Below are 26,492 nucleotides of genomic sequence, written 5' to 3'. Positions count from 1 at the left end.
CGATTAATAATATTTATGAAAAATCCCTGAGGGTTTTTTATTAAAAAGGTGCATTTTAGATATAGTAAGCTTCATTTCTGCATCACGATTTCAATCTCTTTTTTTAATTTTGTAGTACATATTTGATAATTGCTCCTTCCACTTCATGTGTGCTCAGTACTGTGAAACTACAGAATATATATTTTTCTTTATGTATATAAAATCAGTTATTTTCCTAGCCTTGGCTTTCAGCAACAGTTTTCTATATAATTTTTTTGATTTGGTCTTTTGTTTGTGTCCATTCATCCACCCATGGACACTTCGTTTTTTTCCATGTTTATCTATGCCAGCCAGGAAGCCCCAGAACTCTTTTTATCTTGCAAAGGGGAAACTCTACCAGATAATTCCCCATTCCGCCCTCCCCCCAGGTCCTCACACCCACAGTTCTACTTTCTGTCTCTATCAGCTGGACTACTCTAGGTATCTTGTGGGAGTAGGACCATACTACATTTATCCTTTTGTGAGTGGCTTATTTCATTAAGCATGACGTTTTCGTGGTTTTTTTTTTTTTTTTAAGATTTTATTTATTTGTCAGAGTGAGAGTGAGAGAGCGCGGGTTCAAGCAGTGGGAGGGGCAGAGGCAGAGGGAGAAGCAGGCTCTCAGAAGAGCAGGGAGCCTGATGCCATTCTCAATCCCAGGACCCTGGGATCATGACCTGAGCAGAAGGCAGGTGCTTAACCGACTGAGCCACCAGGCGTGATGTTTTTAACATTCATCCATATTGTAGCATGTGCCAGAATTTCCTTTCTTTCCATTGTCTGTATATACCACAATTTGTTTATCCATTCATCCATCCATGGACACTTAGTTTGTTTCCATGTTTATCTAGCTATTGTGAATCATGCTACCATGAATATAGGGGCACAATATTTGTTCAAGTCCATTCTTTCATTCTTCTGGATATGTACCCAGAAGTGGAACTGCTGGATCATATGGTAATTTGTTTTTTAAAAAATTTTTGAGGAACAACCATACACCCAATATCTTATCTTTTTTTTTTTTTTTAACAGAATCTCATGTTGGCGAGTGTGATTGTCTGAAGGTTTCATAGAAATGATCTGGAGTAACCAGGCCATCTTTTATTTATGAACCTGGGCGAGAGCAAGCTCTTTCCCATACTGGTCAGCCCAGGAATTTCCTTCTGTCTCAAGGGTTTGTTCCCCAGTATATGAGCTTCAGCTATGATCACAGCCAATTCCTGGTTGGAGGAACAAGGCATCTCGCAAAGCTTGACCTTGCTCACCATGCTTAATGAGAGTACCAACAGCAGGGAGGGAACCCCATTGTTGCCATAGCATATGCTGAAGTCATAAAGCACACCAAAGGTACATAAGTTGTCTATCTGTATGGTATTTGTGGAGGACCTTTTGTTTCCTTCCAGTTGTTTAATTTGTTTTTTATGTGTATGTCTGTAGTTCTTTTTTAACCAGACTATCCACAAAATGCTGGGGTAATTGTTATAATGCACGGATGGTGAGATCGGCCAGCCAATTTTCTGCTTCTGAACAACAACTGATATTTCAGGCCCAAGGCCATTAACAAAAAAAGGGGGAGATCTCTAATGCCCAACCTCCAGCATTCCTGAAAGCAGTGTCTCATGAGTCTCTATAGTTGGAGATGGATTCATCCCACCCCTGTCAACAGGCTTGGACTGTTACCCAGGAAATGCCAAGGGATGGGAGGGAGTTTCAAAGGATACCATTTAGAAGAAATGCTCATTTCTCTGGAGCTGTAACATGTGCTGCAGAGGGCGGGTGTTATTTCTGTCAGTGTTAGTTCAATTCTCCTTTATGGTTACCATATGGCTTTGTCAAAGTAGGCTCTGGCACCTCCTGGTTCTACTAAAAGTTGTGCTGCAATGGGTCAGAGAATCATTTCAGTCAGCCCTTTAGTAAGTGGGAAATCTCAGATTGTGCCAACAGTTGGGAATAAATCCTAACTCTATTTACTGTCAAGTTTCATTTCAATTGCATCTTCAAGGAATTTTAGTGGGGAGTTTACTAGTCAGGGGACTGGAAGCACAAAGAGAGGCATGGATAAAAATAAGTAAGAAGGCAGGTGGATCAAGAATGACCTTTTCAGCTTTGTACCAATGGGTAAAGCTACGTGTGAAAGACTGATGGATTTAGCTACATAAAAATAAAATTATCCATGCATCTGAAAACCACAAATAATTTAAATGCAAAATCCAAGACAAGTGCTTGTGATGTACATGTCAAACTGTGGGCCAAGATCTTCACATATAACTCTTAAAATCAACAAGGTAATTTTATTTAAAACATGAATACTGGTGAGAGTATAAAAAACAAAGCATTCTAACAGAATATTGGTGGCAATACCAATGAGTATTGTATTTCTTTTTTTTTTAAGATCTTACTTATTTAATTGACAGACAGCTAGAGAGGGAATAGAAGCAGGGGGAGTGGGAGAGGGAGAAGCAGGCTCCCTGCTGAGCAGGAAACCTGATGTAGGGCTGGATCCCAGGACCCGGATCATGACCTGAGCCTACGGTAGACGCTTAAGGACTGAGTCACGCAGGCCCCCCTTTATTTCTTGCAATGTACACTGAGACTATTTAAAGTGTTCATGTTTCTTCATTTCAGTAAATCTACTCTTGGAAAACTATTTTTAAAATCATAGATGGTGAAAATATGCACATACAAAAATATTCTTTTCATTTTATGATTATATAATCTTTGAGGAATGTATCAAGGTGTTCATCCTATACATTTACTCGACTGCATTTCTTGAGAAATGCTAGTGTGAGATTTCCACTGGAAAGCAGAAATGGGTAGTTGAAGAACAGATGTGTGGTATAGGTAATTTTTTTTTTATTTTAAAGATTTTATTTCTTTATTTGACAGAGGGAGAGAGCACAAGCAGGGGGAGCAGCAGGCAGAAGCAGCCTCCCTGCTGAGCAGAGAGCCTGATGCAGGGTTCCATCCCAGGACTTTAGTTAGCAGTAAGGCAGAGGCTTAACCACTGAGCCACTCAGGCCCTTCTGTATGTAAATTTAAAGTACATTTTCTCACACTCAGTCTTGTGGCTTGAAGATTTGTACAGACTACACACATAACAGCGAATATTAGAGATAGCACTAACAATACTAACATGATCTCTACTGAGGCAGAAAGCCCAAAATGGCCACCCCACTGAGATGAGGAACCACCCAGGATGACTTGGCAATTCCCCCACCAATTTACTTCTGCATAGCTTTCAGAACTGCCTCATGACCCTGGAGCCAATGAGCTGTGAGAAACCGGAAAATCCCGAGTTTGCCTATAAATATCTGTCCCAATAAAGGCCCAGTGCTCAGATTTTGGGAGTGATCCCCCTGGGCCCACCTTCCATAATAAAGCTAAGTTTTCCCTGATTTCCTGTGAACCACTTGAGTTTCCTAGGTCACTTCAGATTTTTCCACAGCACTATAAGTGCAGTTTCAAGCTAATAACCTGTTGGGTTATTTACGCTAACCACTACCCCATAGAGCAGGTGCTGCCCTCATTTTATACCCACGGAAACTGGCACACACAGGAGAAGTCAGTTTTCAAGGGTCTCGGGGCTCCTGAAGGAGGGCCTCAACATTCAGGTCTGAGGTCAGTCCTTAGATGGTACACTGGTTTGCAGGATGTTTTCCTGCCCCTAATACAAGAATGAAATAAAAGACCCACTGGGGAAGAGGTTAAAACAGCCTGCAAAACTTTTTCAAAGTGTAACAACATAGTTATTCTCCACAATAAAGTGCTAAATGGAAGAGGAGAAAAAGCAATATAGGAAACTGTTCATATCATACCATCTTAGTATTATGAAAAAATAAAGTATATTTACAAGAAAAGCATCCGAAAGAAATACCTGTTCAATTATTCAACAAATATATATTGAGAATGCACTGCTAAGCATCGTTTTGTTGGTGTGCTGAAAATACAGTGGTTAGCAAAACAAAGCAAAATGAGCATAGCCCCTAACTTAGGAAGGTTCCATTATGATAATGGCCTTTGAGATAGGAATCACAAGTTATTTCTGCTTTCTATCTCAGATACTAAAAATTGTATATTGTTTTTTTCACTCTTTTAAAAATTGTGTATTGTTTTAGGAAGACAAATGAGTAAGAAATTAGAGTGTCTTTTTCAAATGACTTTTACAATGAGGGTAACTGGGTAAAAAATCTTTAAAAAGTGGGATGTTCAGGTCATGATGCAATACAAAAATGGATAAATGCACGAATGAATGAAAAACCTCTAGGGAAATTTATCACGTAGTATTATTAATGGTCATCGTTTGAGTGGTGGGACTGTGGATACGATTAGCTTCGTTACATTTTATTAGTCCTCCAAATAATCTCTACTGACTCTGGGTGACTTGAGAGAATGTAGTCGGTCGTATATAAAACCCGAGTCCAAAACCTCAGGCTACGGTGGGGTAACACCACGAAAAGAAACCTAGAAACCAAACTCCAAGTTGCCAGAAACCTTACAGGTCCTTAAAAAAAAGTCAGCATTAGGGGCGCCCAGGTGACTCTGGGTTGGATCCTCTGCCTTAGGTCAGGTCATGATCCCAGGCTTCTGGGCTGCAGGCCGGCTTCCGGCTCTCTGCTCCGCGGGGAGCCTGCCCCCGCCGCCTCTCTCTTCTTGCCTCTCGGCCTACTTGTGATCTCTGTCCGTCAAATAAATAAACAAAATCTAAAAAAAAAAAAAAAAGTCAACATTAATGGGGAAAATGTTTTTTTCTTCACCTTGTGCTTCAGGAAAGTTCTCCCTGAAGGAAGCGGATCCAGTTCGACCCAGCATTTCCCGCCCTTGGAAAACAAAACACCATCTTTTTACTTGCTAAAAATAACGGTAGATTTTTTTGAACCACGAAGGGCGGAGAAGAGTAGGTTAGAAAGAATACACGGAACACCTCTGCCACCTAGTGGCCAGAGAAACATATCGCCATTCATTGCGAATGAAAATCCATTTCGCTATTAGACTATGAAGAGCCGTAGAGATCGTGAGAAACGGACGAAAGGCGAATGCCTCTCTGCGGAAAAGGATGCGGAAGAACGGCCGAAAAGGCCTGCACACAACTCTTCAACAAAAGCCTTCAGACGTCCCGCCCCGAAACTATACTAACAGAAAATACAAAATCGGAGGACGCCAGAAAGAGGAGGGAGAAGTGTCGGAGCTGTACTGCGATTGGCGGATTTTGAGCCTGCGCACAAGGGTTAAGTGAGGTCGGTGCCAAATTCTTCGAACTGGGCTCTTGCTGGTTTCACATCCCGTACTGTGTTGAGAATACAGATATACTGGTATGTTCTACCAAGCTATCGTATCCGTACGGCCGTACGGGCGGCAATTATACGCAAACCTGGTTCAGGTCCTCCTGTCCACCCAAGCCAGAGAACATGCCAGTAGAAGCACATTCGCTCTCCTCATCAGTTCTTACTCCTCTGATGCCTTCAGTCCCCCCTCAAGGCTCACGAAGATCACCGGCCTCTCCGGGGCCTCCTGGTCCTCAAGGATGTTCCCCCTCTCCCCAAGCTGATCGTCGCCTGCCCACGGACTTGCCCTGAGCATTGGGAACCCCTCACCGGTGTCCTTTGTAGCTTTCATTCTTCACTCCCAACACCAAGCCCCGGTTCTCCAGCTCCACCCCCCTAGTGCCTCTGCATCCACAGCATTCAGCTTCTTGGGGGGTCTCCAGTGCAGGGACCCCAGGGACACATCAGGGTCCACCATGCCGCTCCTTCCTCCAGCTTACCCAAGGCTATGAATTTTCGCTCAAACACAGGCCGTTTGCTCCTTACTCCCACCTACCTACTTTCCGGGCACACCCCCAGTAAAGGACAAAGGGCGTCTTCCACACGTGTATCTTCTCTCTCTCCTCTGCCTGCAGGAGCCTTGCAGAGCTCCACCCCATGCTCATCAAGATGTTCCACGGTAATACATCCAGAGAGAGACAGAAAACAGAACAGAACAGAAGAGAGAAGCTATCAGACAGACCCGCTCACCACTTGCCAGCAACACTGGATCTGCACCCATATTCTCGACCTGATCCCACTTGAGGCCAGACCCTTTACCTGGATCCCATACCTGTCTCCTTCGGGGTAGAAGGCCTTTGCAGTGCATCTGAATGATCACCCGTCCATCTATTTCTCCGTCATTCTGTTCACTCGGACATGCTCGGAACATGCTCGTACTTCCCTCCCCTCACGCGAGATGAAGGAAAACATAAAGCCATCCCTTACCCCCTCTATTTCTGAGATACTACCACATTTCCCTGATGCTCCCAACAGCAAGTCTCCCCTTGTTCTGTTGCCCTTTTCCTTGCTACCCACTTCAATCGTGCTTCTATCAGCCTGCCCCCACCCCCAAAAGAAGACCGATTTTGTCAAGAGCAGCAGGGGCCTTCACGTTATCACCAGCCCTTGGGATGATGTCCTCTCCTCGACTCGCCGTTACCTCTCAGATGCCTTTGGTACACTTCCCAATTGCCTTTTTTGGTTTTGACACTGTCCCTCCCCCACCCTTTCTTGGAATTTTTATTCTTGGATATTTAACAACTAACTGACTCTCCGGGTGTTGTTCCTCCAGCCCCGGTGGCCACTCTGCTTCTTGTCAGTATTTGGTGCTTCCTCCTTCCTTTCCACTGGGTTTTAGTTTTTAACAGGGCCCTTCTCATGCTACACTCTCTCCGTGGGCTGTTTCATCCTTTGGGCCATTAGAAAATAGAGCATGTACACGATAGGACCTCCCACAGGCCTACCTCACGCATCAACCTGTGTCCTGAGATCCAGATGTGTCTGTATGTTTGTTGGACGACCGGGAGGAAGCATACACCTCGCATGCCCCAAGCACGCCTCTTCATGTCTTGCATCTAGTCGGTCTCCCCCACAGTCCAGCAACAAGTCCTCTAGATCCGATCGCTGGACTATATCGCCTCTCCATCCCCTTCTGTGCTTACCTACTGCCACTGTTTCAATAGCCACACAATCCCACCAGCTCTTGCCTCCACGACAGCCACTCTGGCGGACTTCTGTTCCTGGAACATGCCAAGCTTATTCCCTCGTCAGGACATGGGTCATCATGGCGCTCTTTGCCTGGGTGAGTCCAGCCCCAGATCGTTAAGTGGTTGGTTCCTTCTCAACGGTAAGGTTTCTGCTCCATCACTGCCTTCTCAGACAAGCTCCGCCTGACCACTCTGTGTAAGCTGATTGGTCCTGACCTGGGACCTGAGCTATTTTCTTCCTAACACTTCCCACACTAACTTCTTCATGCACTGGTTGGCTGGTGGGTATTGTCTCGCTCCCCAGGTGAGTGCTAAATGAGCAGCTTTTATAAGAGTACAAAACACCTTTTGAGAGAGGCTCTCCTTCAATGTTGTTGGATACTGAATAGAAGGCTACCTGCGACCTGTTTTTTTTTTTTTTTCTTTTTTTTTTTGTCGGGTATGGAAGGGGTGGTGGGGAGTGGAGGAAGGTTACTGGAGACTCTCCCTTTACATCCACAGGAACACCTGTGTACCGCCCAATAGGTCCCGCAAGTTTTGATGGGTCTGCGTTAAAGGCACAAGGAATACCTTGCCCTGCCTCGATTTCTCCTAAGGGATTAAATCAGTTCACTGCTACCTAAAATGACCTACCCACAGTGAGTGAGAGGAGAAAGGAGATGTTAGCATGTGACCCTAAGGTCACCCAGGGTGGGCAGCAGCGCTGTTAGGACTTCATGTGGTAAGCTCTCTGGCCGCATGGCGGCAGCAGGCAAGACCCTTGGTCTCCCTGGGCCCTGGTTTCTCCATCTGCACACGGGGCAGGCAGGCAGGACGTGAGCCCATAGGGTGGCTGAGACTGTCCATTCTCACAACAGGGCAGGCACCGGGAGGTCTCAAAAGGAGTTTGAGAGATCCTGCTCTCCCCCTAAGTCCCTGCCCCCTGGAGAGGTCAGGAGCTTGAGAAAAGCTGCTGAGGGCCAGAGCGCCCCGCGTGTCTGGGTCTCCGTGGGACCCGCGCCCATAAGCACCCAGGGAAAGCATGCTTTGTTGGGGCCTGAGCCAGGAACCCGTATTTAAACTTCAGGCAGAAGGCCACTGAAGATCCTTTTCTGAAAATGGGAAGTTGTCCAGCAAACGTTTTCATTTAAGGGATTTTTAAAACGAGGACAGTTGTGGTTTCATTGTATTCTCCAGTAATGTCCACAGGGCTCCTCCTGGTAATCAGAGTATTTCTTTTTTCTTTTTTTTTTTTAAGATTTTACTTATTTATTTGACAGAGATGACAAGTAGGCAGAGAGGCAGGCAGAGAGAGAGGGGAAGCAGGCTCCCCGCTGAGCAGAGAGCCAGATCCCAGGACCCTGAGATCATGACCTGAGCCTAACACAGAGGCTCAACCCACTGAGCCACCCAGGTGCCCCAAAGTATTTCTTTTTAAAGGTGAAACTAGTGAGCCGGTGTCAGATGCTGCTCTTGTATTTATTACACGGTAACCAGGAGACCGGAAAAAAGTTTGGCGACTCTCCAGGACATTTCTGGACTAGAGAGAGAACACGCTCCCCAGCTTGCCCTGTAACTCCTGGCAGACATCACAAGCTCTGGGTAAGTTCATCTCTGCTGCCCAGCTCTCCTGCACCGTTACCAGGCGCTGGTGGGAACAGAGGACTGAGGAGCAAGGCTCTCTGGGCACCGCCATGAAAACTGCTGACACAGCATCTCCTAGGACCCTGTTAAAACATGGTGTCTGTCTTTGAACTCTGAGTTTACTTTTATACATCTTGTCCTGCTGATGAGGGCACAGGCATTCATGTTTGGTAATCCCTTCTATTTTGTGTTTCTTTATCTGTTAGCCAATCCCCTTTCTCAGGAAAAAAAAAAAAAAAAAAGGGCAGCAAATCCTAAAGTTTCCCTTTGGGATCTGGACATACTCTGGGGAGGCTTGTGAACATGAAGGTCAAGCAAGCTCTAGCTTTATACCCTTTCATTCAACACTTCCCAGTACAGGTTCCCCTGGGCGTCTTTTAACAGCTGGGGCTTAGGGAGAGCCACTGGGCAGGCAACCGGGACAGGAAGAAAAAGAAGCTGCTGAGGCACCCAGGCAGCAAGCAAAGAGAGGCCAAGTGGTACCGCAGAACGGTTTTGTCAGGGACAGCGTGTCTTCACGAGAGCCCTCAGGGGGGAACTGGACAAATCCAGTTCCAGGCGGCCGGGCAATTCCCAGAGTTCCTCTTTGGGGTCTGGATATACTATGGGGGAGCCCTGTGAGCATGAGGGTCAAGCAAAAGAAGAATGTTCTGTCTAGCCTCAGAGAAGTACAAGACACACGGAGGAAGTGACAAATGGAGGGAAGGCTCTCGAGGCTCAGTCTCCCCTCTATGGGAGGGGACAAGAGAGCTACAGCAGAGAAGTGGGGGACAGGATTTTGCCCCCACTCACGTTTGGGACTCAGAGGAATTCACTTTGCAGGATGACCCTCCTTGGGCAGAGGGATGGCTGACCTTGAGGGACTCAGCTTTCTGGAGCTGATCTTGGGTCCTGCTGTGCTACAGGCCAGCCCCCAGAGGCTGTATTCCCTGAGGGGGGAATGTGGAAAGTGACAAAATCCACAGCCAGAGGCTGGGGAAGTAAACTTAAGTAGAGAAGGGACTAGGGGACCCCGCTGCTGAGATGTGGGCTGACAGCCCTGCCCAGAGTGGGGATGGAGGCTGAGACCAAGATTCAGAGGGGTCTAGAGATGTCAGCAAAGGTGAGATGAGGCTGGGTCGGCCAGGAAGCACCAGGTCCCGACCCAGAGGAGAGAGAGGAAAATGCAAGTTTCACCAGCCACATGCATGGCTGATGCAGGTGTCTCACCAGCTGGACCGGGAGACAAGAATCCTCCCCTCAGAGGCCAGGAGTGTTCGGTGAGCTCCATAAGAATGTCCTAGGTGCCGCCCCTTCCAGCATCACCCAGGAGATCAGTAAACCACCACACTCGCTCCTTCCTCAGCTTGGGAAGAAGTAGGGAGGTGGGGAGGAAATCTGAGAGACTGAGCATTTCTTGAACTAGACCATTGGATTATGAGATTGACACGCTGCCTACTGTGCTAAGGAGGCACCTGAACTAGACCATTCGCATGATTGCATCACACCCCCCACCCCGGCCCGGGCCGGACCCGGACCAGATAAGAAATGATTTCACTGGGTGTTTTCCTCCTTCTCTAGCCGGTTCAGACAGTGAACAATCCTGAAGATCTCACCAGCCAGAGGAGAAGAAATTAAGCAATATGTCCTTGTGGTCTGAGGAGCCCTAGTGGATGTGTGAGGTCACCTCAGCACCCCTGGCAGCTCCCCCGTCTGTCCACCCTCCAATCAGTCCATCTTAGAGGAGACCGGGGCATCTCTGCCTGTCCTCTCCTTGAACTAGGACCATGGTTCCCATCCCGTAAGTGGACCCCAACACGGAGCACAGAAGGAAGAGCAGACCAGACACACAAGTGCCGTTGTCACTCAGGAGAACTGTCACCCAGGCGACCCGGTCCTTCTCCAGTCTGTCATTGCCCCCGCAAGCCATGCCAGGCTCCATCCTCCTTTCACAACACAGGCCCTGATTTCCAGAGTCTGGGCCTCGGAGCCTGGCTTCAGAAACCGGTGCAGCACTGTGGACTGCTGGAGAAAATCCCAGAACCACATTTAGAGCCACTATGGGTTCATAGTCTCCATGCTCTCCTGGGGCCTCAGGGTTGTACAGAACGCGTTCTCTGGGACTCTGGTCCCTTCAGGAGACAGCCCAGGATTACCCCTCTCCCCTGCACCCTGGACCACACAGGGAACCCCTCAGTGCTGGCCAAAGCACACTCCCATTCTCAGTGGAGAGCCCAGCAGGCAGGCAGAGGGAGGGAGAGGGGCCCTTGTCCTGGAAGGAAGTGTGGGAGTCTGTTGTCATGGCAACGTCATTCCGTTCCCCCTCCCTGGGTCGCTCAGCTCAGGCATCAGCCCAGCTGAAGGTCCAGGACTGAGAAAGCCCTTGTCTCCACCTGGCTCTCTTTTGGGAATAGATGTTAAGGGGGGGGGGGCGCGGGGGAATAACCCGGTTACTAGGCAACTAAAGCTTCATCCATCAGACTGGAGAGGAAAAAACCCGCCAAGAAGACAAAAGGGTTTAAACTAAAACACAGGATGAATGGTGTGGGCGTCCACCCACAGACAGGGCGGGGCGCTGTGACTGTCAACACATCTGCCTGTCACAAGGGTCCTGGGCACGCACACACAGGTGCACACGTGTGTACCCAGAGGCGCTCCTTCCAGCGTGGGACAGTACAGCACCTGGGGCCTGAGCAACCCCGAGAGGTGGGGGGCGGGGGGGGCTTGGTCTGGGACCCATAGGAGGGGATGGAGGCAGAAACCAGATCAAGGGGCAGAGGGACGACATACCTTTTTACATGGGTTACCTACCTGCTCTTTCTGATACCTGAAAGGGCAGGCTTATCTGACACCTGCCTTTCTTTTCGCCCCATTTGTGCGACTACTTCTTTCCAACGACTTCTAGGCTATGTCACCTTCAACAGAGAGAGGTTTTCTCTCACTCTTCGGGGTGCTAACGTATCTAGAACACAAAATTTACCATTTTAATTTAAAATTAAACCATTTAAGTGAACAGACAGGAGCGTCAGCAAGTTGACACCGTTGTGCCACCATCCCTGGCATCCCCCATCTCCAGAACTTTCCCTGACCCCGAACTCTAGCTTTACAACCCTTTCATTAAACACTTCCCAGTACAGGTTCCCCTCGGCGTCTGGTATCGGTCTGGGGCTTAGGGAGAGCCACTGAGCAGGGCACTCGCACACGGAGAAAAAAAAGGCTGCAGAACTACCCCAGGAACAATCAAAGAGACGCCCAGCCAGGGCCGCACGTATTCACAAAGGCCCTAGGACCGAGAACCGGAGAGATCCAGTTTTAGGCGGCGTGCTCGCGCAAGCGCAGAGAGCAGTAACTGCTGCCCCCCCCCCCCCTTTTTTTTTTTTAAGAAAACAACCGGCGGCCGCTTTTTTCAAGCACAGCGGGCGGGGGAAGAGGCTGTGAGGAAAGCCGCGCGGCGCAACAGTGCCACCAAGCGGCCAGAGAAACTGAGCACCGAACTGTGCAAAACAAAAAGTTGCCTTTGACTACCATTCCCTGGGAGGCGAGGTGCAGAGCGATTCTGTGGGAGCCCCGTGTATTGCAGCCGAGGGGCAGAGGAAGGCAGAGACCGACTCCAGTGGCTAGACGGCAGCGTCCTCCGCACAAAAACGTTTCCATCGCCCCGTCCCGGAAGTTTTCCAACAGCCGCGGGAAGTGCGCAGCCGGAAGTCCCGGCACCAGGGAGGGAGACTCGTCGGCGTTGCGCCCCGGTGTGGAATGACGTTGACGCCGGGTTCTGCCCCTGGTTCCGTCGGGGAGCCCCGGAACGGTGATATTCGGGTATCGGTCGCCAGAGTCTCTAGAGCTCCGGTGCCCTCGTGCGGCAGTTGTACGGGTCCCCTGTTTATTGTCCTCCTCCCAACCCCTGCCTGTGAACACGCCAGTCCCGTGACACATTCACTGTCCCCCCCCACCCACCCACCCCCCAACCCTCACTCCTTTGATGCCTCCAGGGCGCCCTGAAGGCTCAGGTAGAGGACGCGGCCGTCCCGGGCCTCTCCGCCCCAGGGATGTTCTCCTTCTCCCCTGGGGGCGTATCGCCCCGCCCACGGACGCGTCCTGGGGCTCAGAAAACCCCGCGCCCCTCGCTGGTGTTCCCCCTGCAGCTTTCCTCTCATCACCCGGAACCGAAAGCCCTGGTTCTCCAGCTCCCTCCGTCGAATGCTTCTACAGCCCCAGCATTCAGCCTTAGGTGGGTGGGGTCGGCGGCGGAGGCGGGGTACAGCCCTGATCACAGGGCCACCTCAAGGTTCACCCTGGGTAACAAACACTCCCTGTCTGTATGTGAGCAGCAGAGCATTGATGGAGCGATTTAAAACTCTTACTGAATTCCTTTATGTTAATCCCATGGCCAGAAGAGAACTGCCTTTCATTTCCACTCATCCTTCCCACTACTACTACCTCATTCCTTCGCAGCTCTGTTCCAGTCTGTTGCAAAACTGCCTACGAATTCATGGAGGACAGTAGCAATCAGGGGGGACTTCCCAAGCTTTCCCAAACCCCGTCCTGGCATTCTCTGCTGCCCCTTTAGCATGCATGCATACATACGTGCTCTGCACTGCAACCAGCCCCTCACCTCTGCTCAGGATCCCTTGCCTTACACCTTCTCAGCGAATTTGCTCTTGCGATGATGTCTCTTCTCTCCTGCTCTCTCTACATTGGATCATTCCACAATAAAGGGGGGGTAAACCCTCACTGCCTTCCCTCAAGTCATCCTGCAGCTACTGGCACCGGATCTGTACCTTTCGAAGCAAAACTGCTTCAACTTCTCCTGCACAACCCCCCCTTCAGTAGAGCTTTTGTCCCTATCTCTCCACTGCGACCATGCTCCTCAAGGCCTCCATTAATATCCACATTGCCTCACACCACTCACACCCTGTGCACACCCTAGGGAACCTGAGGCGCCTTTGGCGGTGTGACCATTCATTTCGCCACCTGCTTTTTAAAATAGATAGATAGATAGATAGATAGATAGATATAGATAGATAGATTTGAGTTGGGAGGTGTATAGAAACTCAGTTTCTATTGTATCTGACAACATGCCAATTTCACGTTATGCTCCTTTTGACCTGGATCTATGGGAATTTAGGTCAATAGGAAAGAGGAACCAAAGAATGAGTATCCTTCTCAGTCACAGAGGAGGTAAAGGCCCCCAGACAAAGTGGGGGCAGAGGCAAAACAGCTCGGACAAGGGACAGGGTGGTCAAGAAGGGAGGAGGAGCTCCAGGTACAGGAGAGTTTCACCTCATTCACCCGTGGGACTCACAGAATACACTCTGCACCTCAAGACCGAAGCGCTCTCCTCTCTGTGAGTAGAGGGATAGCTGGAGCTGAGATATGTAGCTTTCTGGAGCTGCTCTTAGCTCCTGCTGTGCTGTAGATGAGACAGGGTGGGGGGTTGGAATCCCCCATGGGGGATGTAGAATGTGGCTGGGTCCGTAAGCAGAGGTTCATGAAGGATGCTTTAACCTGGTGGAGGCTTCGAGGACTCTGCACTTGCACCCGTGGAGCGGACAGTCCTGGAGCGTGGCCTGGAGGATGAGACCCAGAGGCAGAGGTATTTGCAGATGCCAGCTGAGTGAGGTAAGGCTGAGGCAGCCAGGGAGCACCAGGTCCAGTCCTCGAGGAGGGAGACAGAAGTACAAATTACACCCACCTCCGTGACCGGCATTGGCAGCTGGACCTGGGGGACAAGAGTCATCCCTCCCTCAGAGACCACCAAAGGCACTGTGGGCCACATAGGTGAGTCACAGGACCCCCTTTCCACATCATCAAACAGACCTGTAAGCCACAAAGACCCCTTCCTCATACTGGGGAGGAGGGAGGGGTCAGGGGTGGTGGAAACGTGGGACTGAGCATTTGTAGAAGTGGCCCCTCAGGGACTGTATAGGACCACACCACACTTACTTACCATATTCGATGTAAATGGATGGCTTCCTTTCCCCCCTTGCCTTCCAGTCGGGGCGGGGGGGGGGGTGCGGGCGGGGGGCACTCAGGCAGTCAGGTCAGGAGACTAATGGAACCAAAGCGACCGGGTGGTCTGAGGAGCACCAGGGAGTCTGGGATCTGAGCTCACCACCCCCACTGGCTTTTCTTCTGCCCACAGTCTGTCCAGGCAGTCATGTTAAAGGAGATTGGGGTCCCTGTCTCTTCCTCTCCTTGAACTCAGGAAGCTTTTCCCTCCACAGACGGATCCCCAGAACAGATGACAGAGAGAAGGGAGGCCCACGCAGACACACACACAGTGGAGTAGTTGACACAGGTTGTCAGAGAGGTGAGCTGGGCCTCCTTGTGGCCACCCTGCCTCCACAGGCCATCTCTCCTTGAACAACACAGACACTCACTTCAGGGCCTGAGTTCTGGAGCTGAGCTTCAGAAAATGTGTCCAGAGCCAGAGCAGGATGCCTGGAGGAGCGTGCCTAAAGCCGGTGGTTTTCATTAGAAGAAGGAGAGGTTTTCCCTTCTTAATTCTTTTGAAGGTAAATCATGTGAGTGTCCTCCAGAGAGTTGAGAGGCCTAGGTGAGGATCTCAGTACTTGGCTGGCAGAGCCAGAACTAACCCCGAAGATCTCCTCCCCCACCCCGCCACCTTTGCTGGGTGCTCTGAATATCCATTCTTTTTTTTTATGATTTGATTTATTTATTTGTCAGAGAGAGAACACAAGGACAGGGAATGGCAGAGGGAGAGGGAGAAGCAGGTTCCCTGCTGAGTAGGGAGCCCGGTGTAGGGCTGGATCCTAGGACCCTGGGATCATGCCCTGAGCCAAAGGCAGTTGTTTAACCAACTGAGCCACTCAAACATCCCCAGGATATCCATTCTTTTTTTTTTTTTTTTTTTTTTTTTGCTTTGGGATGTGTATATGATTGTCATGCATGTCTCATTTACATCATTGGAAGTTCAGGTTTATTGAGGATAAGTGTGCCATTATAGTCATCTTCTTATCTTTCACTACCCTATGGCCTCTGCTTACCCATTGGTGCAGCATTACCTTGTAGAGTTCTCACTCAATGAATCCATTCTTTGAAGGAGATCCACCCCAGGTTGCCTCAACGTGGCATGGCCGGAAGCAGGGGTGTGGGCTTTTGTCTGCGGAGACCAGCAATCAGGCTCCCAGTCAAGGCCACATTTCAGGTCTTCAGCTGCTGTCATTGGTCCCTTAGTGTGTTCTCCGTGGTGAGAGCCCATCAGGTTCTGGCCGCAACACGGTCAGGCAGCAGGAACAGTGTTGGGCAGGCTTTCTTTATAGGAAGCTAGAGGACTTAGAGGGGACTAGCTTATGAACTTTGCCCCCCATGGTTCCTGTAGCTCAAAGGTCATGCTTTCTAACCCCCTCCATCTTTTTTTTTTTTTTTTTTACTATTTTATTTATTTGACACAGAGAGACAGACAGCAAGAGAGGGACCACAAGCAGAGGGAGTAGGAGAGGGAGAAGCAGGTCTCCCGCAGAACAGGGGGCCCGATGCAGGGCTCGACCCCAGGACCCTGAGATCATGACCTGTGCCAAAGGCAGAGGCCTAACAACTGAGCCCCCCAGGTGCCCCTACCCCCCCCCCATCTTAATGAGACAGTGGTGCCCTGAGGCCCTGGCGCCTCTCAGATGGAAACCAGGGTCTAGTCCTGAAGAAGCCACCGTGCTCTTGTGTCACTCTGGGGAAGGAAGGGGTCAGCCAGGAGCAAGGGTTTGGGGTCTTTAGAGTCGGGTTTTGCCGGGCCTCCCTTCCTCATCTGGCCTCCTCTCAGATCATGACCGATCCCTCACTCCCTCATCCAGCACGGAGAAGGAGCTTTAGAAAGATGGGGTTTCCTTCACAAAACCCTGAACTCCATGGCCACAAAGCAATGGCCCAAGTGGCTTTCGGTTTGGAGCTTGTCCTTTGCTTGAGAGCATTCGCCTGAGTTCCTGCACGGTGGCCTGGCCAGGGGCCCTCATTTAAGATCTTGGAACACCCCGGACCTGGGCCACCCCCTGTACTTGCAACAACCCGTGGGAAACCTGGGCCCTGCATCCCCTTCAAGGTGATCTGAGGGCTGCACTCTTGGGCCCAGCTTTGCAGGGGACAATCACATGGCGCTTCTGTTCTGGGGCTTGACGGACCTGCCTCTCTGTTCCTCACTGGGAGGACCCAAAAGCCCAGCCTCCTCACCACCAGACAGGACACGCCGAGGCCAACCTCGTGATCAGGCCTTAGTTTTACAGAGCGTTCTGGTCTAGCCAGGCCCCAGCCGCTGCCGAGGTTGCCCCGAGCCGAGAAACATCTTTGGCACACACCCTCGGTCCGAGTGTCCTGGCCAAATGCCCATGCCCTAGACCTCCCATTGCCTCAACCCCAAGCCCCTGCCATCCAGTGCCCTCAATGGCAGCACTGCTCTGAGCGTCCCTCCTGTCCTCGGATGTCACCTGTGCCACAACTCCCCAGTCCGTCCCCCTCCGTTTCCCTCTAGTCTGACAGCTCAGTGTGGGACTCTCCCCAGACACCATCCATTGTGGCATTTACCTGGACAATGATGAATCTTGAAGCTGCTTCTCCGTGGGTCACAGAGGCAGGAATGGGGCAGGAGAGATGTGACAGAGGAGGGCTCAACCCCACTGCTGCGATGATCCCACCGCTCTGCCCTCAACTTAAAGAAACACTCAAGAGGGGCGCCTGGGTGGCTCAGTGGGTTAAAGCCTCTGCTTTTGGCTTGGGTCATGACCTCAGGTTCCTGGGATTGAGGCCTGCATTGGGCTCTCTGCTCGGTGGGGAGCCTGCTTCCTCCTCTCTCTCTGCCTGCCTCTCTGCTTACTTGTGATCTCTCTCTGTCAAATAAATAAATAAAATCTTAAAAAAAAAAAAAAAAGAACACTCACGAGGCTCGTCCCAGCTCTCTGCTCCTGTCATCGAGTCAAGAGTCCCCACCATCCACAGGGGCTTCTCGAACCTGCATCCAGCTGTGTTTCTGACTTGCTTTGGGACAGAAAATAACAGCCTCTGAAAGCACACAGCCACCCGCTTCTACTACCCTGTGTTTTTGATTCCTGTCAAGACAGGTTTCTTGATAGCGTAGACCAAAGACTAGACTTACTTGGCTCCTTCTGGATTCTTCCACGATGTCCCCCACCTGTGGGTCATCCCTTTGCTAAATTCTCCAAAGAGCTCCATGTTGCCAAACCACGGTACCCAACGCCGTCTTGGCCGCAGCAACATTCCTTGTGCGCAAAGTGCTGTGGTTCCTCGGCTGCCAGGACAGCAGCCCACCCTGCCTTTCCTCCTGCCTCGCAGATCATTACTTCCAAGTCTCTGTTGGCCCATTCCACTTGATCCCCTCCAAAATCTCATTTTGTTTTTTCTTCCAGGGTTCCGACCTCTGCCCTGTGCTCATCTCATTCCTTACATGATCCGTGGGTGACAACACCGCCACCTGACTTGTTCCCATCTGGATCCCCTTGTATGGCCTATGGCTTTTCCCGTCAACAAGTCTCCCTGAGAAATGTCTGCTGGATCCCAGAATCCCCGTGGGTTGAACCTATAGGGCATCTCCACTCAGAGGTCCCACAAACCTTACCAATCTGCAGACGACACCAGAACCCTAGTCCCGTCTCATGGGTGGGCATTGCCATCCACCCACTACCTTAAGGGAAAATCCTGGGAAGGCTGCTAGGTGTGCTCTCCATTGCCTCATGACTCTCTGGGACCTGCTCAGGAAAAAGGCTACACCATGATCCTCATGCTGCCACATGAGGTCCCCAAAGTCTCTTGTGAGGGCTGCTTCTCCACAGATACACTCTTAAGCATGTCCTCAGAATGCTCCTGGTTTGGGTGGGTTCCCCACAGGAATTCCCAAGGAGAAGACCTGGGCCCTGTAACACACCCGGGAGATAGAAATCCTCATCTTCTGTAAGAACCCACCGTGTCAACTCGATGAAGGAGGCATAGCAGGAAGCCCGGGATTTGCAATGTGGAGTTGAGTATCCGGAAGCAATCTCTCAAAGAGAATGTCTGGGGAGACTCGTGTCCTTGGGTGAGCAAGAAACAAGGGATTGCTCAAATTTACTTTTCATCCTAAATACCTCAACCTGTTAGGGCTCTTATCTGAGCATGGGAATGAGTTTGAGAACATAAAGTGTAAAAGGAAGTTAAAAACGCAACTCAGGAAACTTGGCAGCTAAGCCTGACAGCTGAGCCATCTCTATCAACAGATACAAATCTCAGCCAACACTTTTTCAAAGAATTACTGAGATCTGTCTGATGGAGTTATCTATACAATGTCTTCTCCCATTTTAAAGTAGCTAAGCACAAGGGATTCTGACAGGAAGTGAAAAGTCTTGTATGTTTCATGAGCAAATCCAGGGTTTTAACTTCAAACTTTGGTTTTCCGGAACTTGGAGAGCAGCAAATACAAGACAGTTTTAAAGCCCACCTTTACTTTGACGTGTTTTGCCTCTCCTCACAGCCTGTGAGATCTGCCAACCCCAGCCGGTGAAGACGAAAACCTGCTTGCCTTGTAAGGGGAGTCTCCAATTTCTGACTTGAGGTTTTCACCTTAAGGATGGTTCTGTTCCCACAGCTGCAAACTAGGTTTTCATAGGACTTTCCAAATCATGCTCTCGCTGAGGCCACATTCCAGACTCCCTACTTCAGACTCCCTGGGGATGGAGCGCCAGCGTCTGTCCCTCTTTTTTTGTGGTTTTTGGGTTTTTTAAATTTTCAGTAATTTTTACAATTTTACTTCCAGCATCGCTAACATAGTGCTGTATCAGTTTCAGGTGCAGAGTACAGTGATTCAGCAATTCCGCACGTCACCCGGTCCCCATCAGGGCAAGTGTACTCCTTAATCCCTGTCAGTTAGTTCACTGCTCCCCTCACCCACCTCCTCTGCAGTTACCATCAGTTAGTTCTCTATAGCTATGAGTTTGTCTCTCTCTTTTTTGCTTGTTTTGTTGTTGTTGTTGTTAAATTCCACGAGTGAAATCATATGGAACTTGTCTTTCTTCTGACATACTTGTCTTAGCATCATACTCTCTAGCTCTGTGTTTTTGTGAGTGGGAAGATTTCATCTGTTCTATGGCTGAATAATACTCCATTGTATATATGCACACATCTTCTTTATCCATTCCCCTATCCATGGACGCTTGGGCTGCTTCCATGCTTTGGTCATCGTAAACAATGCTGCTATAAACACAGGGGTGCATGTACCCCTCGGACTTGTGTTTTTCTATTTTTGGTCAAATGCCTGTAGTACGACTGCTGGATTGGAGGGCAGTTCTATTTTTAACTTTGGGAGGAAACCCCATACTGTTCTCCAGATTTCGCTGCACCTGCTAAATAAAGGCTAAGATTTACATACCACAGAGTTCCCCCAGTTAAAGGTTCCCATGCAGGGACTCGTAGTAGATTTGCGGAGTTGTGCAGCCTTCACCACGATTCAGTTGTACAACATCTCTGTCCCTCCAGAAGGACCCTGTGTCCCCTCAGGGGACAGCACTCAGGTCCCACTCCTGCCTCCAGGCCGAGGCAACATCTAAGGTAATTTCTATCTCTTGTAGGTTTGCCCTTTCTGGGCACTTCTTGTAAACGGACTCAAGCTTCAAGAGTGGGCTTGTGTGTCCGTGTTCTTTCACTTGGACAGACACTACGGAGGCTCATCCGCGTTGCTGCAAACATCGGGTCATCCGTCCCCACAGACCAGTGGCATCTACTGCCAGGGTAGGCCACAGTCTGATTATCCTTTTACCATCGACAGACTTTTAGACTGTCTCCCCTTGGTTGCCGGGAACGTCTGAGTACAAGCCCGTGCTTGGACATACGTTCCGTTTCCAGTTTCTCCACGTCCTCATTCTTTGTCTCGCATGACTGCGCCGGCCGGAAACTTCAGTCAGTGTTGGAAGGAAACGACGGGACCCAGCCTCCTCGTCCTGGTCCGGATCTCAGAAGGAATGCATTCGTTCTTTCACTCCTCAGGACGGTATGTGACAGGAGACTCATTTTTCTTCTACATACCCTTTACCAGAGGGAGGACGCGTCTTTCTAGCCCTAGTCGGCTGAGCGTTTTTATCACGAATGGATCTTGAATTTTGTCAGATGTCTCTTCTTTGTCTATCGAGATGATCAACTACATGGCTTCTATCTTCATTATACCATGATGGTGTTGACCTCAATCGTATTTTGAATGCTAAAGCAATGTTGCTACCCTGGGATAAGTCTCACTTGGGTAGCTGCACGCTCCCTTGTAAATGCTGGTGGATCTGGTGTGCCCTTTTGGTGAGGAATGACATGTGGATAGTCATGACAGATACCGGTCTATACATTTCTTGTGTTGTCCTGCGCGGCTTCAGTAGCAGGGTGGTATTGTCCTCATAGGCTGAGTTAGGAAGACTTCCGTCCTCCTGTCTGTTCTGGGAGAGTCTATGAAGGATGGCTATGATCTCTTCCTACAGTGGAACAGAATTCACCAAGGAGGCGATTGACAAACAGCTGGTCCAGGGCTTTTGTCTGTAGGAAGGCTTTTTTTCTTTTTCTTTCTTTAAAGATTTTATTTATTTATTTGACAGAGAGACAGAGAGAGAGAGAGATCGAGATTGAGATCTCAAGTAGGCAGAGAGGCAGGCAGAGACAGAGGGGGTTAGCAGGCTCCCCACCGAGCACAGAATCCGATGCAGGGTCCGATCCCAGGACCCTGAGACCACGACCCGAACCGAAGGCAGAGGCTCGACCCACTGAGCTACCCAGGCGGCCTGGGAAGGCTTTTAATTCCCAAATTCCATTTCTTTACTTGCAGTAGGTCCATTCAGATTTTGTCTTTGAGCCTTCTGTTTCACCCCCATTCTCTCCCTGTATTTTCTTGCCTCCCCATGGCTCTGCCTCTGTCTCTGGTCTGGAACCTGGCACGTTGAACATTTCTAGACGTCGCTGGATCCTGGCTCCCAGTCAGGATCTTGGGGACCGTATGCCATGTCAGATGGGACCCTCAGATGATGCTCGTACACGCAGGCAAGGGGACCATGGCTTTGAGGTGGAGATGGGGTGGCACCAGTGAGTCCCTCAGGTACACCCACCGACCCATTCTCCAGGTGCCCCCAGGTCTGTGGTTAGGAGCACCCTCAGCAAGCCCCAGGTCCACAGGGCCCCAGCCCGATCCTCCCCGCTCCTCTCGTCTTGCGGCAAGACAGCGGCACAGGGGATCCAGGACGGCTCGCGCCACACATCTGGGTGTCACAGCTCTCCCTGATTAAAGGCTCAAGTTCCCGAGGGCTGGGACCATCTCGCTATGACTCCCGACTCCCCCGCCCAGCAGGCAGCCTAGCACAGAGTCGGGGAGGCAAGGGAGGTAAGGAAACCTTCACGAGTGGCTCTGCATCTGATGGTGGCTGGCACAGCTGCTGAGGTGAGGCCACCTCGTTCCTGTCTCTGCGAACTCTGCCGGGTGGGGGAAGACCGGCCCTGCCCCCAAGCATCCTGCAGAGGACTCAAAGATGCACCTTGTAAGACTTGGTGCTTGCAACTGGGAAATGTCCAGCCAAGTCACCGGTTCTCCGCACTTCACCCGCAGCCTTTATGGAGGTTACAGGTGGTGAGCGGGTGGAGAGTGCCCACTCTGAATGCAGTTCGCCTTGGTTTGTGTGCACTACCCCTCTTGGTGCCTGCATGACACTGAGCGAGTCACCTCACCTGTCTGTGCTCTGCTTCCCCGCCCACCCACCGAGACTGAGGTCTTGCTCCACCAAGGGTCTTTGGCAGCGGATTACATAAACTGAGGTACGGAAATATGTAGCATATTGTCTGATAGCGAGGACACCATCAATAAAGGGAAATGCCACTTTACTCCTGCTCACCACACCCCAAATGACCAGTCTGCACTGAGGCCTCAGAGATTCAGGAAAGAAAAGTCCTGCTTGAGGGCACCTGGGTGGCTCAGTCAGGTAAGCGTCTGCCCTTGCCTCAGGTCACGATCTCAGGGCCCTGTGGTAGGTTCCCTGTTCAGCAGGGAGTGGACTTCTCTGTCTCCTCAGCCCCTACTCCCTCCCCACTCATGTTCTTTCTCTCTCAAATAAATAAATCAATAATCATCCAAGAAAAAAAGAAAAAAGAAAAGTCTTGCTTTATTTAGCTTCTCCCTGCGAGTGGGAGACAACCCTGGTGGGGTCAGATGAGCTCCCAAGCTCTGGGACAAGATCCCCAGGTTCAGAACAAAAGAAACATACCTGTGCTCAAGTCACCTGCCTCTGCAGGAGACTCACAGCAACAGCCAGCTCCGGGCACTACCTAAACACAGAGCCTGAAAGAAAGCAATTTACCATCCATTCAGAGGAACTGCACGGGCACTTCTTGGGTACACAGCACTGGAGTGCGTGTGTGTGTGTGTGTGTGTGTGTTGGGGAAGGAAGGTAGATGGATTCCTTCATACCTCCTGAACTGCAAAGGCACATTGTCTAAATCCCAAAATGACTCTTCAGTAACTGAGCGATGCTCTGGTTGTCCTGCAGCAGGCCTGGAACTGGTATTCCCACGCACCAACCCAGTGACACCAGGCAGCGGAGGAGGAGTGGCACCTGAAGATCCTAAGGCCAGGGGAACCGGCACCATCCTGTGGGACCTCCTACCGTGGGCAGCGGACGCTGCCTCCTGCTCTCTGTGGGCAGGAAGGCTCTCTTCCCCTTGCTCCTGGTTGATGTGAAGGCTGGTCCCACCGCAGGGCCGCAAACGGTGACGTGATGCTGTCCCTGGGTGCCCTCCCCAGCCCCTGCTGGGAAGCCACACAGTTCAGAGTTCTCCTCCTGAGAAAGCGTGATCTGCTGCCCTAGGATTTAGATGTCGTGATCTCAGATCCTACAAAGCAGAAAGCAACAGGGATCGAGAAACCAGAACTCCAGAGCTATTTTCCTTTCATACGTGTATTTATTTGGTGTGCGTGATGAGGGAACCCGTCAGAAATTCCGCCCAGGGGAATACTATCAATGTCACGAAGCAGGGAAATGTGGACCTGTAGTTAGCTCAGCACATTCACAACGGCTTACACAGAGAACACAATGGTGAACCACCACGTTCCAGTTCTACGTCCCTTTCTGCGCCTGGCTTAGCATCAGATTCTTGGAAGTGGAGCCCAGCTGAGCGCCCGGGCATCCCAGCAGACCTAGTGCTGCTTCTGGGAGGCAGTCAGTGACACGGCACAAAAGCACACGGCCGTCACCAGGGCATTCATGCTACAGAGAAAGCCTACATCTTACTGACAACGAGGCAGGGAGGAGAGACAGAGATCCGGGGTGGGAAAGGGACAACATGCATCATGGGAGCTGTGATACAGAAGTTAAGGACCCCTGGTATGCAGCATCCCCTAGAAAGCCCCACGGTGATCCAGAAATTCCAGGCAGGAAAGAGCAGGACCTTCCCAGGATCGGATCCATGCTCACACGGACAGAGTGTCCAGTCCTCACGCTGCTCTTGTTCCTTCTCTGACTTCTCTGAGTGCTTCTTACTCTTTGGTCCCCAAAAGGATTCCACGCTCAGGATCTGGCCACGCCAGCCTCCACCTCTGAATCCGTTGCGATCTCTGTCACGCGAGGATGAGAGCCTCAGTTTTCTTTCAACCACTGCTTTAGGAGCCTCTGGAACATTCTTTTGCTTTCCTGCTGCATCTCCCATTGGAGTTTCTCCTCTCTTTCCTGTTGTTGGAGCACCCCATCGGGCAGAAGGCCGGGCCGGCTGGTCCCCAGGCTGAGGGTCAAGCCACTGAGGCCCTGCACCAGTGTGTCCCAGGAGGAAGGATGCGGGGCCCCTTTCCTCTCTGCAGGCATCCCAGAGACACTGGGCCTGTGGCTCTGGCAGTATCGACATTCACATCTGAATCTGTTCTGATCTCTGTCCCCCAAGGAAGAGATCCTGGCCTTCCTCTCGACCCGGTAAGGTGCCACGTGATCGAGGTGTCGCCGTCTCATGTGCCCCAGAAGGGTTCTCTTCCTCTGAGGGGACGCTGACCTTTCCCACCGCCTCTCTTGGAGGGTTTTCTCATCCCTGTACCGCTGCTGGAGCAGCCCCTCTGGCAGAGGGGCAGGGTGTTTTGTGCCCACACCGGTTTTGAGGTCACCGAGGCCCATCATCAGCAGTTCTGAGAAGGAAGGAGGGGAGGCTGCTGTGACTTCTCGGGAAGTCTCTTCAGAGATCATTGGGGAAGATTCAGGGGTCAACGTGGAGTTACATTTCTGGACTGGATCCATGGAGAGGTGTAGTCGGTGATCACACAGCGCCACCTGGTCCTTGGGTCTAGACAGGAAGGAAGGAAGGAAGAAGATGAAGGTAGCGAGGGATGTGCATGGCCAGAAGAACCCAGACTGCAGCACATGGTGATAAAAGAAGAGAGAAAAACCGTTATAATTCCCCTGACTTAACCTTTGTGTGCCTCTGTCTCCTATCTGTGAAATGGGGACAGTAATGAGCCCTGGTCGCGAGGACTGTTCTGCGCTTTCAGTGTGATAATGCGGTTCCGAGAGCTCAGAATACTGACGGCACAGGATCAGAGTCTCAGAAGTGAGATCCGCTATCGCGTCCACGTGACCTGTCATGGCAAATGATGTCCTGCAGTCAACCATGCTAATTCCCTGCTGACGTTTTATGACCGTTCTCAAGCATCATTTTAACAACAATCCATGGGTGACTGGCATGTGCTCTCCTTCTAGGTGTTCGTGTACCTTCGAAAAGCAGACTTTTACTAAAATCAAAGCGTTTCCACCACAGGGAAGGACACATTCTTTTCCATTTTCACTGGCATTCATCTACCTAAAAAGGACACTCAAGCCTGTGGAAACCATTTCAAAATCCCCTGTAAGAATAAATAAGAATTTACCAAAGCCTAAGAACAGAAATCAATGAAATTTCTGACAAGGCACATTAGAGGGACTCCCATCAAAAGTTGCCTCTTTGAAATAATCAATAAAACTGATACACTTCTCACAGGACTGATGAAGGAAAAGAAGAAAAGCAGAGAGGAGAACAAAGCAAGATACATCCCACTTCCTGCTTTCTAGCCATATGGCAAAGCCAGAGAAATCAGAACAGTGTGGTCCTGGCATAAAAAGTGACACACAGACCAACAGAACAGAACTGAGAGCCCAGAAATGACCCCAGGCGTATATGGTCAACCAACATTTGACACAGGAGTCCAGAATACTCAATGGAGAAAAGACAGTCTCTTCAATAAATGGTGCTGTGAGAATGGGATATTCACATGTCAAAGAAGAAAGCGGGATTCCTGACTTAGACACACAACAATTTACCTGAAGTAGATTAAAGACTTCAACGGAAGACCGGAAACTACAAAACTCCTAGGAGGATACAGAACCAAAAAACTCCTTGACACGGGTCTTGGCCATGAATTCTTGGCTCTGACCCCCAAAGCACAGAAAATAAAATAAAAAAGAAAGCAGCAGGGTTCCATGTAACTAAAAAGCTGCACACCAAAGAAACCACCAACGAGGTGAAAAGACAACTTATGGAACAGGAAAAGGTATTTGCAAACCATGTATCTGTCAAAGGGGTCAGATGCAAAATATACAAAGAACGCATACAACTCCATGGCAAAAAGGCTAGTAATCCGATTTAAAAATGGGTAAAGGATGTGAACGGACATTTTTCTAAAGCAGACGTACGGATGGCCAATAGGGACATGAAGAGCTGCTCCAAACCACTAATCGTCAGGGAAATGCGATTCAAAACCACAATGAGCTGTCACCTCACACCTGTTAGAATGGCTAGCATCAAAAAGACAAGAGATGAAAATGCTGGCTCGGATGTGGAGAATAAAGAAATCATGGGGCGCCTGGATGGTGCAGCTGGTTGAGCATCTGACTCTTGGTTT

General features: G+C 50.2%; 1 protein-coding gene and 1 long non-coding RNA gene across 12 annotated transcripts in view; both read right to left on the bottom strand.

Annotated features, from left to right (window-relative positions):
- Positions 1–3,895: 3,895 nt before the first annotated feature.
- LOC123394151 lies at positions 3,896–5,963 on the bottom strand. Its single transcript, XR_006608916.1, has 2 exons — positions 5,836–5,963; positions 3,896–4,719 (listed from the first exon to the last, which is right to left on the bottom strand). It is a non-coding gene; the product is annotated as an uncharacterized LOC123394151 (long non-coding RNA).
- A 17,556-nt stretch (positions 5,964–23,519) lies between these two features.
- FAM156A (family with sequence similarity 156 member A) overlaps positions 23,520–26,492 on the bottom strand; it is a 41,711-nt gene continuing 38,738 nt past the window's right edge. For 10 of the 11 annotated variants that reach the window (XM_045087853.1, XM_045087852.1, XM_045087851.1 and 7 more), the window contains one exon: positions 23,520–24,901. In XM_045087853.1, the coding sequence (XP_044943788.1) occupies positions 24,214–24,901 (688 nt within the window). In that variant the 3' untranslated portion in view covers positions 23,520–24,213. Of the gene's footprint in view, positions 24,970–26,492 lie in introns of all 11 variants that reach the window. The other variant, XM_045087861.1, reaches the window with a different exon arrangement.

Source organism: Mustela putorius, unplaced genomic scaffold (genome assembly GCF_011764305.1).
Source record: "Mustela putorius furo isolate JIRA1106 unplaced genomic scaffold, ASM1176430v1.1 tig00001566_pilon_pilon_pilon, whole genome shotgun sequence".
Taxonomy (NCBI): Eukaryota; Metazoa; Chordata; class Mammalia; order Carnivora; family Mustelidae; genus Mustela; species Mustela putorius.
This window is presented reverse-complemented; position numbering and strand designations above follow the sequence as displayed.